The sequence below is a fragment of the Mastigoproctus giganteus genome, chromosome 4 (assembly GCF_048544385.1).
Source record: "Mastigoproctus giganteus isolate SK-2022 chromosome 4, ASM4854438v1, whole genome shotgun sequence".
Classification (NCBI taxonomy): Eukaryota; Metazoa; Arthropoda; class Arachnida; order Uropygi; family Thelyphonidae; genus Mastigoproctus; species Mastigoproctus giganteus.
In genome coordinates, this window is record NC_143578.1 from 92,763,346 (window position 1) to 92,779,634 (window position 16,289).

Consider the following 16,289-nt stretch of genomic DNA (forward strand, 5'->3'; position numbering starts at 1 on the left):
CAACGTCATCAACCTTTGCCACTGGCAGACCCCTGGTCCTGTTCCACCTATCCTTTTTACAAAGCATGTTCCCCGTTTCCCTGACAATAGAGTCACCAACAACTACTAGTTCCTTCGGGACCAGCGCATTCTGCCTTGGGGGTTGCCTCTGTGTCACGTGATGCCAAAGTGCAAGCTCTGGCGTTGATGTGGGCAGCTGAGAGCTTGATGGGCCCCTCAATTTAGTTTCTTCACGGGCATCCACCCTGTCCTTCAAGCTCTCATATAGGCCCACAAGAACGCTGAGTTGTTGCCGATATCGATATACTCCTTGCATCGCGCACACACAAAGACATCCCCCATGGCAGTATCATGTCCCGTACCCGATTGCTCTGCAAACATCAAGCAAACAGTGCATTTTATAAGGCTGTGAGTCAGAGGACAACTGCCCCCCTCAGTTCTGCTCTGAGGCACAGCACTTCCATTAGCTTGAGCCTTTTGCTTTGCTGCTCTGGTCTGAGTCATGATTCTATTAATTTATTAATTAATTATAATTAATTATGTTATATTATTAATTATGTTAAATATAATTAATTATGTTACATTTGTAATCTAAGTCGTTATATGTTTTTATTTAAAAGTAAAATTTAGCTGCTAACGAAGTTCAACTAACGCTATCTAGTACGGTATATAACTATCGTATCACAAAGGCGGGAACTTACGAACTTTATATCTACGGACACTTAAGTATTAATTAACTTTCAAATCTCGCTGTCTCAATTCAGAATAAACTAACGATCCTTACTAGGTCTATAAGCTACTTACAGAAATAATTCAATGTAAAAAATAAATATTCAATCAAGCGGCTAAATATGGCTAAAGAACGTCTCGTTCAGCGGAGTTGCAAACACGTGGATACCCTTACCGATACTTTTATGCAATTACAAGGCCGAGTAAAGAATAAAATCACCAAATTATTCAGAAAATCACAAAATAATGTTATACTACTAAATTTAAATCAAAAGTTTTAGAAAAACAATAATTTCAAATCAATAAATAGGAAAAATCCACTTTAGCGGCTTTGAACATGACTGTCTCTTAGTAGCCTCGTCAGCAGATAAGGCAAAATTATGTAAGTATTTTCAGATAATCATCTGACAAGAGTTTATATTGTGTAATGGCTGTTCCAGCATTTTTCCTCCCTGCCTTTCACTCTTGGGGCCATTTTCAGTAACCTGAAAATTGATAAACTTTGATAACTTAAATTAAATTTATAAATTGCATAGGTATTAAATTAAGAATAATCTTATAAGATAACAAAACATACAAGAGTGGCTGATAGTGATAGACATTTTGACCTGCTGCAAACTTGCATATGACAAAGGAGCTTTGTGTAACAATTACATGCTAGTAGTGTTGCAGTCACAAAGGCTTACAGTGGGTCTTTGTGATAAATATTTCAATCCCAGGGATTGAGATATTGTGAGGCAGAAATGTGTTTAGCATTGCAATATATTAATTTCTGTGTCTAGAATTCAATATTTTTATTAAACAATTCCAAAGTTACGTCTGTGTAGTAATGCAAGTACTGATGATTATGTTTAGAATATATAATATTTAACATACTTTATATATTAATAATTTTTTTTTTTTTAATTCATTGAATTGTTTTAGTTGTATATATTTTTGAAGTGAAACTTCTTTAGGCAATGTGAAAACTGCTCCCCAGGCAGTTTTCACATTGGAGTAACTTGTGTCCGTGGATTGACAAAAATCGCCGTGAAAATGCAACATGAAATGATTCATCACTCGCCACCATTGTACCAGGCATGAGCAAGGCATGATGCAGTCAGTACCCCTAAAGCGTGGCCATGTGTAACTCGCAGACATGTCGTATTTACATATTAAATCGCTATATCTCAGCTTCTAGCAGTCCAATTTAAAAACCAAATATTTCTTTCGTCATTCTTTACTGTATTTCATAAAAAATTTCAGTGGAAAAAAATTTATAATTCAACATGCTGAAGACTAATAGTGAGCATTGTAAGGTTTATAGAGCATGTCCATTGAGTACAAAGGAGAGATCTGTAAAAACTTTTTGTAATAAACTTGTAAAACTAAAAGTCAGTACCCCTACAGCACAGCCACGGTGTAACTCGTACACGTGTTGTGTTTACATTTTAAATCACTATATCTCAGCTTTTAGCACTCCGATTTTAAAAATTTAAAAACCAAAATATTTCTTTCATCATTCTCTACCATGTTTCATAAAAAAATTTTTCAGAAAAAAATTTATAATTCAACATGCCGAAGAGTAATGTTGTAAGGTATATAAACAGGTATACATGCAATGCAACACCGAAACCACCTCCATTGAGTACAAAGGAGAGATCTGTAAAAACTTTTTAATAAACTTGTAAAACAATTTTAAAATATTAAAGCAGTGTAACATTTAAAATAATAAAAGTTTCAAAAATTTCTAAAGAAGTTTCACTTAAACTTCTGCTATGCATGCTTGGCACACAATTTTTTCTAATCTGTGCAGCCTTGCAACTGAAAATTTCAAATGACTTGCGGAACTGTGCCATTTTAACCCAAAATAAGGCTGCATAATGTAGATTGCCATGATTTTTAGGTTTAAATCATTCAATTTCAAAAGATGCATATATAATTTCCATATATATCTTGAATCTCTAAAATTTTCAGTTCTGAGACTGCAGGAATTATGCAAGTTTTTGCAGCTAAAACGATTCAGTGAATAAAACACCAACCAGTGCATCCTAGTGATTCTTAATTCTATTTCAATGATTTCTTAATTCCATTGCAGTACATTAATAATGGAAGCCTGGATCAATTGCTGTTAAATAAAAATATAGAGCTTTCATGGTCAGTTCGTATTAAATTGACATTAGATATTGCCAGAGGGATGTGCTACCTACACTCAAGAGGAGTATTTCACCGTGATCTCACATCAAAGGCAAGTATACAAACTGTAGACTGTTAAATTTCAAATTTTAATTTAAAACTGATCATAATATATAAATAGATTATGTATTAAGTATATAATAATTCATGTAGGACAGAAGTTAGCAACTGCTCGCTCACAGACCCCTTTCTGTGTGGCCTATATATGAATTTTGATAAACCAAAATGCAAATTAATTTTGAAATGTCAAATATTTTACTCTTGCTAGAAGCACTGTCTTTGGATATTTGTATTCTGTTCAGGCATTTTGATTTCATTTTTTATGGCTTTGAGTGCTTCAATGGTTGGGACTACAGCTGCTCAGCTCAGAATCCCTGTGTTGAGGGGGTTATTAGAACACTACATTCATCCTTTGCCCATGGTGGAATTCCACCTTCTTTCCCAGGTATTTCTATTTATTCTTCATTAATGGAAATACCTAGACCACTTTTGTTTTATTCATTTTACCGTCTAAATTTTTTATTTCAGTATTTTGCAACTTTAGCTAATCAAGGAGACATACCATCTCACTGGGTTTTGAAGTAGTTTGCCTTTGTTTCTGATTAATCTTTTTCTGTATAGGCAGATTTTATATTACTACTTCAGAATTTTTTTGAGTTTCATTTCCTGTCTCTTCAGTGTTGACATGAATATTGTTTATATGATGAATAAACACACTATACCGCATTGTTTCATAATTTAGTTTAATTTAATAAATTTAATTTAACAATGCATTTAGCAACCATGTTATTTCTTCAATTACTTTGTTTTAAAAGAGAGAAACGAGTAACAAGAAGTAACAAGAACATTTTGGCATATTCTAAACAAAGTGATGACTGATTGGAAAGAAGAGGGATGGATTTGTTTATATTAAATGTTGTAATAAATAATGAAACACATGTCATGGTTTCAAAGGTATTTGCTTAGTTATAAAAATATGGATTTGATCATAATCCAACAATGAAAATCCTGACAACCACAGTTCCAGCATAAATCTCAGCAAACCAGAATCCTGACATATCAAAATTCCAAACTAAATAAATATAGACAATAGAAATTTAGAGAATTCACTTTTTTTTGGTTATACTTATATATACATATGCAATATGTATACTTTGTATACATATTGTACTCACTGTATTCAAATTCCACATCTCTTATGTCTGAGTGGCACCATGTTACTGATATGCCTATAATATCTGCATTTGGTGACTTCTCCAATATTTTAAATTCCTTCAATTTGTTTATTATACTTCTAACATTGGTGTACCAGTAAGTATATGTGTTCCTTAGTAACCCAAACACGTAGTCCATGTAATTTCTTATCCCATTAGGACCCACAGCAGGCCTTGCAATCCGTAACATTTTGCTTTCCAGGCTGCTGCAAGTTCCAGTAAAAGCAGCACAAGAGTCATTTTCACCAGTGCTTGTGGTTACTCTTAATCTATTAGCCTGTGTATGGCCTCAAGCTAGCAGTTTTCTGACTCCACCTAACACTGCCTCGACATTATCAGCAAATATTCTTGCACCCTCTCTGTTTAAGTGTATGGCATCCCTGTAAAAGCAGTCTCTCCCATTAATAAGCACAAACTTGCAGATACTTTCAAATTTAATCCTAACTTGCAAATATTACTTAATTTTGCGCTACTCTCCTGTTCTTAATGTCATTAGTACAAACATGTAGAACAAATTGCTTTTTTGTGCACCTTAAAATATAACTGTCTTATGTCCATTAACTTTATCCTTTGGCAGAGATACCCTGTCCTATTTCACCTGTCCTTTTTGAACAATACGTTTCCTGTTTCTCTGACAATAGAATCACAGACTATACTACTTCCTGTGGGATCAGATATTTCTGCTGTTGAAGATGTCATTGTGTTGTCTGATGCTCAAGTGTGGGCTACTCACCAAGTACCCAGCTGCCCAGCTCAATCCTGGACAGCTGAGTGATTGACAAGTACCTCATTTCAACTCCTTCAAGGGCATCAACCCTGTTCTTCAAGACTTCATATAAGTCCATCAGAATGCCAAATTGTACCTAATCCTGCTTTGTTTACTTCCTTTGCTGCCTCCTCCTTTAATATAACTGGATAGATTCCATCCACTCCAGGTGCCTTTCTTATGTTTATCTTCAACAATTCTCCTCCACTTTACTCTCAGTTATTATAAGATTATCTAGCTTACTGCTAGAGTTTAATGTATTAAATTCCCCTCCCTGAATAACTCCTCATGTTTGAATGTAGATGCAAAATATTCATTTAGCTACCTGAGCAGGATCATCAACAGTTGAACCATCGATATCAAGTGGACCTATCTGATTCATCCCCTTCCTTCTAGAGTTTACATAAGTAAAGAACTCTTTGCTGTTTTTCTTTGCATCCTATGCCAAAGATTTCTGTAATTTGCCTTTGCCTGCCTAACCTCCGTTGGTTACAGACCAGCTTATATCTATCATAGGCTTCTGTGTCACCTGTTAATTTATATGTATCCCATGCATTTTTTTTTCTCCGCCGCATGTCTAATTAGTTCATCTGACATAGATTTAGCCTAAATCTTGAACAATATTTCTTAGATGGTATGAAAAGCCTAGTAGCTTCCAAGATTATTTCTTTGAATGCTTCCCATTTTGAATTTGCTGTTGGTAACATCACCAGTTCATCCCACCGTATAGAATTTAAATACTGTCTCAGACTACCGTAGTCACCTTTATGAAAGCAAAAACCCTTCCCTTTACCCGTGATGGTAGTTACCACTTTGAGTAAATCCCACTTCAGCACACTGTAATCACTGCCACCTAGTGGTTCCTTTATCTGCAGATAATTTAATATCATTAGTACTTAATGCATAAAGAATCACTACTGATAATCAGATCAAGAGTATTACTCCCTCTAGTTGCCTCCTGAACATGCTGCTGTAGAAAACAATCATCCAATAAATCCACAAAAGCCTTGCTAGCATGTTGAGTGACCAACCCAAAAATTCCAGTCAATATCTGGGAAATTAAAATCCCGTATTATAAGATACTCTTATTCGCTTGCCCACTCTATTTCTCTGCACAATTGCTCATTATACTCATCAGATTCATTAGGCCTATAACACACACCTACTCTCATTTTTCCTTTCCCAGTGCTTATGTCACACCAAACAGACTCAATATTGCATTGTCCACCAACATCAATTTGATGCACTTCCTTAGATTTTATGTGTTTCTTAACTAACAGCGTAACCCCTCCTCCCATCCTGTACTGTCTATCCTTTCTGTACACATTGTACTCCCCAAATTCCAATTCTGCACTGCTTATGTCTGTGTGACACCATGTCTCTGAAATCCCAATAATATCTGCCTTTGATGTCTTGATAGCACTTCAAGCTCATCAAATTTATTAACTATACTTCTAGCATTGGTGTACACACAAGTATACATGCACCTATTTCTACTCTTAGCTATCCTTATACAGCCCATGTATTTACTTGTTCCACTATGGGTCCCAGCAGTCCTGGAAATCCCCATTGTCTTGCTTTCCATGTTGCTGCTCAATTGTATTTTGATAGAAGCAGTGCAAGAATCACTTTCACCTCTGCCAGCGGCTACTGTTAATCTATTAGTCCGTGTATCCCCTCCCCAAGCTACCAGTTTTCCAACCCACCTAACTCTGCCTTGATAGCATCAGCAAAAATATTCTTGCAACCTTTCTATTTAAGTATATTCCATCCCTGTAAAAGCAGTCTCTCCTGTTAACAAGCAATAGGTGTTTGCTTTTAGCTTTGAATTCTAAACATTTACTTTTCAACTGGTATTTATGAACTTTTGGAATGCTGTTGTTTCAACATTCTGAAAATTGCAGAATGTATAAACTGTCTCAAATATAGGCAGCACATTGTATAAATAGTTTTTATACAATATGCCGTTTCTTAGTGGAAGAGTTTATACATTATGCTAGTGTTAGTATTAATAGTGGCAGATGATGCAAGAAACAAGCTTATACAGCATCATCCAAAAAAACCAAAAAAAAACAAATCCCATTTCACCTACCCATCCCCTTCAGTAATTTGTCTAGTTCTTCCATGAATTTATTCAAACTATCTACTTGTGCAACAAAGATGGAAGCATGTTCCAGCAATCAGCCACCTGTTGGCTGAAGGCAAACATCTGCACATCTTTTCTGCAACCATCCTTCTTCCATTGTTTGAGCAAGAAGAAGAAGAATCTCATAAGGAATTCAAGTGCTTATATCACACCAGGGGGACTGAAAATTGCTCTAGCCACCTGCCTTAATTGAATGCATCACCTTAGATCCTATGTGCCAAGCCTCCACATAACTCCACCTCAGTTTTGTCTGTCCTTTCTGTACACATTGTATACTCACCATATTCAAATTCTGAATCCCTTATATCTGAGTGATACCATGTCTCTGATATCCCCACAATGTTCACATATGATGACTTTACCAGTACTTCAAATTTGTCGAATTTGTTTACTGCACTCCTAGTACTGGTGTACAAGTAAATATGTGCCTCTTTTTTTCTCTTAGTAACCCTAACACAGCTCATGTATTTTTGTCCTATGGGGACGACCAGCAGACCTGTTGCATGTCCCAGTAGACGCAGCTGACAAATCACTTTCACGTTTACCAGCAGCTACTGCTAGTCTATTAGTATTCCACCCCCCCACCTAAAGTTATCAGTTTTTCCAACCCACCTAACACTGTTTCAGTAGCATCAGCAAATATTCTTGCACTGCTTCTATGCAAGTGTATCTCATCCCTGTAAATATACTCTCTCCTGTTAACAAGCACAAACAAACAATGCTGATAAAAATTCTGTACTATGAACCTTGCACAGTTTCTCTAGCTTGAAATTGGCTGATAAGGCTCTCATCTTGTTCTCCCACCTGTTGTGTCTGGGCAAAATTGCAGACACTTTTGAATTTAATTCTAACTGGAAACTTTCTCAACGTTGCACTATACCTCTAAGTAAATCCTCAGATTTCCTATTATTAATATCATTAGTACTAAGGTGTCCCATAACAGTATCGTGGTTTGTGTCCTTAAAAGACATTAGCTGCTCTACAATATTAATTCCTCTCCCTTCCCCCAAAGACATCCCTAGTGCTGTTCCACCTATTTATTTTATGCAATATATTACCCTGTTTCCCCAACAATAGAGTAACTAAAAAAAGCTACTTCCTATGGGACCAGTCATTTCTTGCCATTAAGGATGCTGTGTTGTCTGCTGCTCGAGGTTTTTTTTTGTTAATTGTTGGCGCATTGGCTTCTGTGGCCTTAATGCACCTCCCAAGGTTTTTGCACTACTCTGATCCAAGCCCGAGGCGGGATTTGAACTTGCAACCTTTGGGTTGCCAGGCAGGCAGGCACTTTACCCACCCAGCTAGCCTGGTTGGCACTGCTCGAAGTAGGCTCTATTGTTGAGCTGGGTGGCTGAGTATTTGTTGGGTCTCTCATTTCAGTTCTTCAAGGCCCTCGTAAAACCTGTCAGGACACTGAATTTTCACTTAGTCTATTCATGCTCTTTATAAGAACACACTCAAAGGCCTCCCCTCTTTGGCTGCAGAACTCAATGGTTAGGCCACACCTTGAGTACTGTATACAGGTCTAGAGGCCTCATTTTAGGAAAGATGTAGAGCTGCTGGAATGAGTATAGAGCAGGGCAATGACATTGGTGAATGGAACAAAGAGTTGGTGTTACCAAGAAAGGCTCAATTATAGCTTCTGGAGACTAGGTACCTGCAAGATGATCTAATTGAGGTGTATAAGGCCTTGAATGGATCGAGCAAGCTCAATGCTAATGGGATTCTTCCTCTTTCTCAGATTACAGGCACTCCCTGGCTTACATAATACTCGACTTATGGAAATTCGACTTCACGTAAGTTTTTGCTGGCCGGTGCAAACTGAAAAGAATCATGGAAACATATTTTGCATCCCGTAGGAATAATTGGAGGTATTGTGAAAATATTGTAACGTGAACCCAATAAAATCATTGTGTTTTTTTGGTACTTTGTTCCAAAACCTTGGAAGTTGTTACCTATTACAATGGTGAAGGGAAAGGGACCAACAGAAAGTACAAGTGCTGATAGTGCTAGGAAACGAAACAGAATTGATTTAGAAATGAAGATGATTAATTAAGAAGTACGAACCAGGACAAAGTTTGTCATCTACTGCACGGAATTAGGTCTCACTGCTTCAACATGAATGCTATTTTAAGGGACAGTGCACGTATAAAAGAACATGTTAAAGGATCAATGCATTTAAGATCAGCAGTGATCACAAACAGCATTCAGGCACTATGTCGAAGATGGAAAAGCTATTAATAATATGGATGGAAAATCAGATTCAGAAGCAAGTGCCTCTAAGTCCAATGACCATTCAAGCAAAAGCAAAATTATTTATGAAGATATTAAGGATAAGTACGACGAACCTTAAGCTAACTTCATGGCAAGCAATGGGTGGTTTAATGGGTTCATACATCACACTGATTTCCACGATGTTAAAGTAGGCAGTGAAGTCGCCAGTGCCAATTCTGCAGCTGCAGAGAAATTTTGTGATGTGTTGGAAAAAACCCCTTTTAAATCTCCACAGCCCTCAACTTGCGCAGCTTATCATCTGGTGAGTTAATTCTGGCAACGATGCTCGAAAGGTAAAACTTGCTGACATTATGCCTGTCTCCTCTCTCTTTTTGTAATTTTGTAAACTTTTGTAATTTTTCCTGCGCATGAGATAAAAAAAATTGAATAAATAATTCTATTTACATGTTCGGCGAACATTTCTTTTTTGCTTCAATCAAATTCAGCGCACATAGTTGCGAGTGCTGCATAAGCATTTAGGGAAATTCCAACTTGTGTAAAATTCGACTTACATAGAGTTCCACGGAACGCAACCCTTACGTAAGTCGGGAAGTGGCTGTACTCGCCTGAGGGGTCATAAATTCAAATTGAGGAAAAACAATTGTAAAATAGATGTGCAGAAATTCGCCTTTAGCCAGCGGGTGGTTGATAGTTGGAAAAAACTTCCATCTGTTGCAGTGGAGGTCAGGAACTTATATAAGTTCAAGGGGAAGTGGTTTTTTTTTTTTTTTTTTTTTGGCTGATGCTATATAAGCTTGCTTTCTTGCATCATATGCCTCTACTAATGCTAAAAGCATGACCCTCTGTGGGCAATTTGCAAAAAAGTAATACACATTATAAAATCCTGATCTGTAAAAGTGCTGCCATTGGTAGTTCTCCCCAAGCCAAAACATTACCACTACTTTGTCATTTACGTTGCTACACTAGTCTGATATATTGTTTCTTTTCAAAATCGTTTATACGACTTGCTGTTTCTTTTTGAGAGATTTTAGTAAATCCTCAGATCTCGTATTCTTAATATCATTAGTAACAATTCATACAACAATATCATCTTTTGGGTGCAACAGTATTATCCCTTAAAAGATAAGTGTTCTACAACATTATTAACTTTCGCCAATGGTAGACATATCTTGGTCATGTTTCAGCTGCCCTTTTTTTGCACAGTATTTCCCATTTCTCTGATAATAGTCTGACAGTAGCTACTTTTTATGGGACCAGTACTTTCTACCCTTATTGAGTCTGCTGTGTTGTCTAATGCATGAGTATAGGTTCTAGCATTAATTTGGGCAGCTGAATGGTTGATAGTTTCTCTAATTTTAATTTATTCAATGGCATCAACCTTTTTCTTCAAACTTTGATATTCTCACATCAGGTTGTTGACTTTCACTTAATATCCTCACTCTTTTTACTTTGGAAACAAAAAAGCACTCTCTTTGGCTGTATCATGTCCTGCTACAGAGAGCTCAACAAATATGCCACAAGTAGGAGAACTGTGCCAAAGCATTCCCGCTGCTCTGAACTCTGTTTTTCTACTGCAGTCTGAGGCATGATTTTAGTTTAAATTTATATAAAAATACTGCACTTAACTAAGTTTAGTAATCACATTATATTGTTACATAACTAGGGAATAGCATGATACATAACTTATCTCTACATAGTTTATATTATGTTATAAAATCACATTTGTATTGTTATAATTTTATAGACTTAACAAAACACTTGTAATATTAATATATTAATAGTATAATAAGGTATAAAATATACTTGTAAAGAATTAAGTAAAGGAATATTAAAAAGGAATATTGTTTTTATATTGATATAATGAACACAATAGTGGCAGAATTTCCTTACTTTGGCTCCCATTGAGTAATTTCCCAACTAGATAAAACAAATTTAATTTACTTTTCAGATAAATGCGTATAATAATTGCACTACTAATTTGAATCAAAAAGATAATAAACCCATTAATTTTTTAGTAATAAGAGAGTCTAGTTAGCAGAGTTGAAAAATGGCTCCCACTTAGTGGCTAGCATATTTACAGTAAGAAAGTTCATTGGCATTCTTTATTTACTTGTTGCAAAGGCTATTATTGCAATTAGTATCCAAGAAAGCTCTTCTTTTGTGGGACCCTAGTTTTAATTCCTCTGAAAGCATCAACCCTTTTCTTCAGACCCACTCACATTTTCGCATCTTGAGAAATCATCTTCCGCATTCTCTGGTTTCATAATTCTTTAATAATAATACTGACAGAGTTCTGAAAAATTTTATGAATATAAATTTTATAATTGCATTCAAGTCTTTTGGTTAATTGTATGCAATAACTGTCTTAATTGGAAATTTTCAAGTTTCCATGTGTGAAGAAGTTGTAAGTATATGGTTATCTTTATCTTTTTGGAATCATAAAATATTTTTATATTCATTAAATTGAAGTTTTGATTAATTTTAGTAATATAGATCCCATTTTTCTTTCAGAATGTTTTGATTAAAAAAGAAGGATCTGAACTAACAGCATTTGTAGGTGACTTCGGATTGGCAGAGAAAATACCTGATCCAAAGTAAGTAACCTGCTTCTATTCTTCAAGACTTCAATAAGTTATTTTTATAGCGAGATGCTTATCATTTCACTAGAGTTAATATTCTAATTTTGATTGTTATATAATTTTATAGCTAAGGCTTAAAGTACTGTCTGTTGACTCATTAAAATTTTTAGCAAAAACTTATTTCCCAGTACTCACCTCATGTTGAGCACTGGGAAATAAGCTTTTGATAAAAATTTCGATTATACTGACATGAATTATTAGAGAATTCAGTATAATCTAATATCTTGCACTATACTTTTGTTTTGTTTTTCCTGCTATTTGGTACTACAGTTGTTATGCATTAAATGCTGACACCTGATTCTGGGATTCTTCATTCAGGTAAGACAAGATTATACTCATCCATTTGTCACTCTCCATCTTAAGTATTAGCATTAAAATGGCAGAGCAATGTAAGGAAACAAAATTTATGTAATGTCTGTCATCAAAAAAATAAACTAATAAATAAAATGAAATATGAATAAATATCTCCTTAGTTTTATATTTTATCTACTTCTTCCAAATAGCTATAAAATCCTTCAAGTCTGCATAAACTCTTTGATGTAGTGGGTCTCTGCTGTGTAGGTTAACTGTATTTTCCGATATGAAATGAACTGTTGTACACAAGTACCAGGGTGTCCAACACCTTTTCTCAAAATAGCACAAAGTTCAAACCTAGAAACTTTTTTTTTTTTTTTTTAACAATATGAGTAAACATTCATATTGTTAAAAAAAAATAAAAATAAAATAAAATAAATTTATTAATTTTCATTGTTAATCAATTAAATCATATTTAAATGGAAATCATGACCCAGACTAGAGCAGCAAAGCAATGTGCACAAAGTAGCGGGAGTGCTGTGGCTCAGAGGAGAACCAAAGGGGGAGATTCTCCAATGCCTCACAACCTAAAAAAATGTGCAACTTGTGAAATGTTTGTGGAAATTTGTGGAACAGGACATGATCTAGCCAGGGAGGATGCTAGGTGCAGAGAATGTCAAGAAATTAGGTGCCAACTCAGTGTTCTGATGGACATCTATGAGAGTTTAAAGAGTTGGGTAGATGTCCTCGAAGGAATTAAAGTGGGGGACCCATCAAGCTCTCAGTTGCCCAACTCAATGCAAGGCTCATTCTTGTGCATCAGGCAACAGTGACAATCTTCAGGGCAGAATGCATTGGTCCTGCAGGAGCTAGTTATTGTTGCTGACTCAATTGTCAAAGAGACAGGAAATATATTGTGCAAAATGGATAGGTTGAATAGGACCAGTGTATGAGTACTAAGGATCAAGGTTGATGACATTGTTGAGCAGACATCTTTTAAGGGCACAAAATGTGATATTATTGTGCATTTTGGCACTATTGACAATAAGAATAGGAGATCTGCAGATTTACTTAACAAGTCAAGTATGTGGTAACGTTGAAAAAATGTCACGAATTAGGATTAAATTTGAGTGTCTGCAATTCTGACTAGATACAATAGGAGGGAGCATATGATGAGAGCCTTGTCACTCAGTTCAGCCCTGGAGAAATTTTGCAAGGCTCATAGGGGAGAAGTTTTCTCAACATGATCTGTGCTTGTTAACAGGAGCGATTCTTTCTACAGGGATGGGATACACTTAAATAGAAAGGGTGCAAGAATATTTGCTGTTGCTATTGAGGCAGTATTAAGTGGGTCGGAAAACTGTTAGCTTGGAGGGATTCATAGACTATTAGATTAACAGTAGCCGCAGGCATCAGTGAAAGTGATTCTTGCACTGCTTCTATTGGAATGAACAGCAGCCCGGAAAGCAAGTGCTGGGGAATTCCTGGACTGCTGGGAGTTATCATGAAACAAGTAAATTCATGGGCTGTGTTAGGATAACTAAAAGTATGAATAGGTGCATGTATACTTGCAATACGGAGGATGCGGAAAGGTCAGGGAATGACCACCGCATATCCCCGGAGCAATATGGCCTTAGTTGCTAATGCTCCCAAAAACCAAATAACAACATGTATACTTGCATGTACAGCAATGCTAGGAGTATAGTAAATAAATTTGATGAATATGAGGTGCTGGTGAAGACATTGAAGCAGATATTGTTGGGATATTGGAAACATGGTGTCACACAGAGATAAGGAATGCAGAATTGGAATTTGGGGAGTACAATGTGTACAGAAAGGGAGGAGGGGCCATGCTATTAATTAAGAAACATATATTGAAATGCAGTAAAAGCTTAATAGTTCAGTACCTACCTCTTGAACCATTTATCATATAATTCATATAAAGAAGGTAAATAGAATTAAAGTTAAACTACATTAATGATTAAAATAGAAAGAGGAAATAGAAAGCGCATTTCATTTCCCAGAGGAAAATGAAATGCACACCCTCTTCCTATGGTTGTCGTATATAAAAGTTACCGAAGATAAACTGCTAAGGAGGATAATAATGTAGGTAGTCATGAGTCTAAAACGTGGTACTTTCAATTGAATCATCATCATTTGACTAAATTGGGGTAAGTAAAGAAAGAGTTTATAAAGTAGTTCTAGTTCCTGTGATGCTTTGAGTTAGACACGTGGTAATTTAAAATGTGTTAGGCTCCATATTGAGGAGAGGCTGACTGGTAATTTCACATTTAATAATTTAAGTGACATATTCTGACGATACCATTCTATGGCCAGAGCTTCGTATTGCAATATCCTATAATTAGCATTTAATTTTATCAATGTAATGGTTGAATCTATTAACGGATCATGATTATATGAATGTACATGTGTACAAGCTCTGTGTTGAATTGATTAGTTTTAAAACTATTAAAATGGTAATATGCTCTTGTGTTTGCCGTTGTTGATGATTCATATTTGGTGGTGGTACTGCCTATATAGCCAGCATTACAGCATGATTGGAATTTTATCAAATATACTAAATTATTAATATCTTTAATCTTATATGCATGAGTCTCTCTGTAATTATTAAAGAAACTCCCAACTTTGTTATAGGAGAAAAAAATTAGCATGACGTCTGTACCTGTAAAAATTTATTTAAGTTGCTGTGCAAACTGGCAGTGGTATGGGAGTATAATTTTTACTTGTCTTGGGTCTATTTTACTGCATTATGTATTTGATTGTACAATACTGATTTCTTTGTGTTAAATGGGTGGTGGGAATTAAAATGTAAGAATTTTCCTGTTTGTTTTTTTCCTATAAATTATAGTTCTAAGTCTGTCTTCATTCTTATATATAGTTAAATTTAAAAAAATTATACTATTATCTTTTTCTAATTCTAGTTTGTATTTTAGTCTGTTTGTATAGAGTTAAATTTATTTAGGAGACTATCAATATCTGATTTATTGCCAATTAATAAAATCATATCATATCATATTAATAAAATATATCATATCAATGTCAGATTATACCAACAGTACCTTAAGTCATAACTATAAAATTTATTATTAAGAAACATATAAAATCTAAGGAAGCATCCAGCTGACATGGGTGGACAGTGCAATGTTGAGTCAGTTTGATGTAACAAGCAATGGGAAAGTAAAGTTGAGAGTAGGAGTGTGTTATATGCCCAATGACTCTGGTGAGTACAATGAACAACTATACAGAGAAATAGTGGGCCAGTAAATCAGAGTGCCATCATTCATTCAACATCTGGGATATTTTAATATCCCAGATGTAGAATGGAACTTGTGGGTTGGTCACTCGCACACTAGCAAGACTTTTGTGGATTTATTCGATGAATGTTTTCTACACTAGCATGTTTAAGAGGCAACTAGAGGGAGTAATACTCTTGATCTGATTGTCAGCAGTGATTCTTCATGCATTAAGAATCTGCAGATAAAGGAACCACTAGGTGGCAGTGACCACAGTGTGCTGTTGTGGGATTTACTTAATGATGTAACTACCATCAGGGGTAAAGGGAAGGATTTTTGCTTTTGTAAAGGTGACTACAGTGGTCTCAGACAGTTTTTAAATTCTATACAATGGGATCAACTTACTGATGTTACCAACGGCAAATTCTAAATGGGAAGCATTCAAAGAAGTAATTTTGGAAGCTACTAGGCTTTTTATCCCAACTAGGAAATAGTGTTCAAGGTTTAGGCCTAAATGGATGGCAGATGAACTAATGAGACGCGTGGCAGAGAAGAAAAATGCATGGGATGCGTATAAATTATCAGGTGACACAGAAGACTGGTAGATATAAGCTAATCTGTAATCAAGTCACAAAGGAGGTTAGGCAATCAAAGGCAGATTATGAGAAATCTTTGGCAAGGATGCAAAGACTTCTTTACTTATGTAAACTCTTGAAGGAAGGGGGTGAATCAGATTGGTCCACTTGATATTAACTGTTTGATTGTTGATGAAGCTGCTGATATAGCTGACAAACTGAATGAGTATTTTACATCTGCATTCACACATGAGGAAGTCTG

The 16,289-nt window shown here is 35.6% G+C and overlaps 1 protein-coding gene across 5 annotated transcripts in view; it reads left to right on the forward strand.

Moving 5' to 3' along the window:
• The window catches only part of cdi (serine/threonine kinase), a 242,961-nt gene that overhangs the window by 149,888 nt on the left and 76,784 nt on the right, over positions 1-16,289 (forward strand). For all 5 annotated transcript variants that reach the window (XM_090372811.1, XM_090372814.1, XM_090372813.1 and 2 more), the window contains 2 exons: positions 2,807-2,956; positions 11,777-11,859. In XM_090372811.1, coding sequence (XP_090228937.1) covers positions 2,807-2,956; positions 11,777-11,859 — 233 coding nt within the window. The remainder of the gene's footprint in view (positions 1-2,806; positions 2,957-11,776; positions 11,860-16,289) is intronic.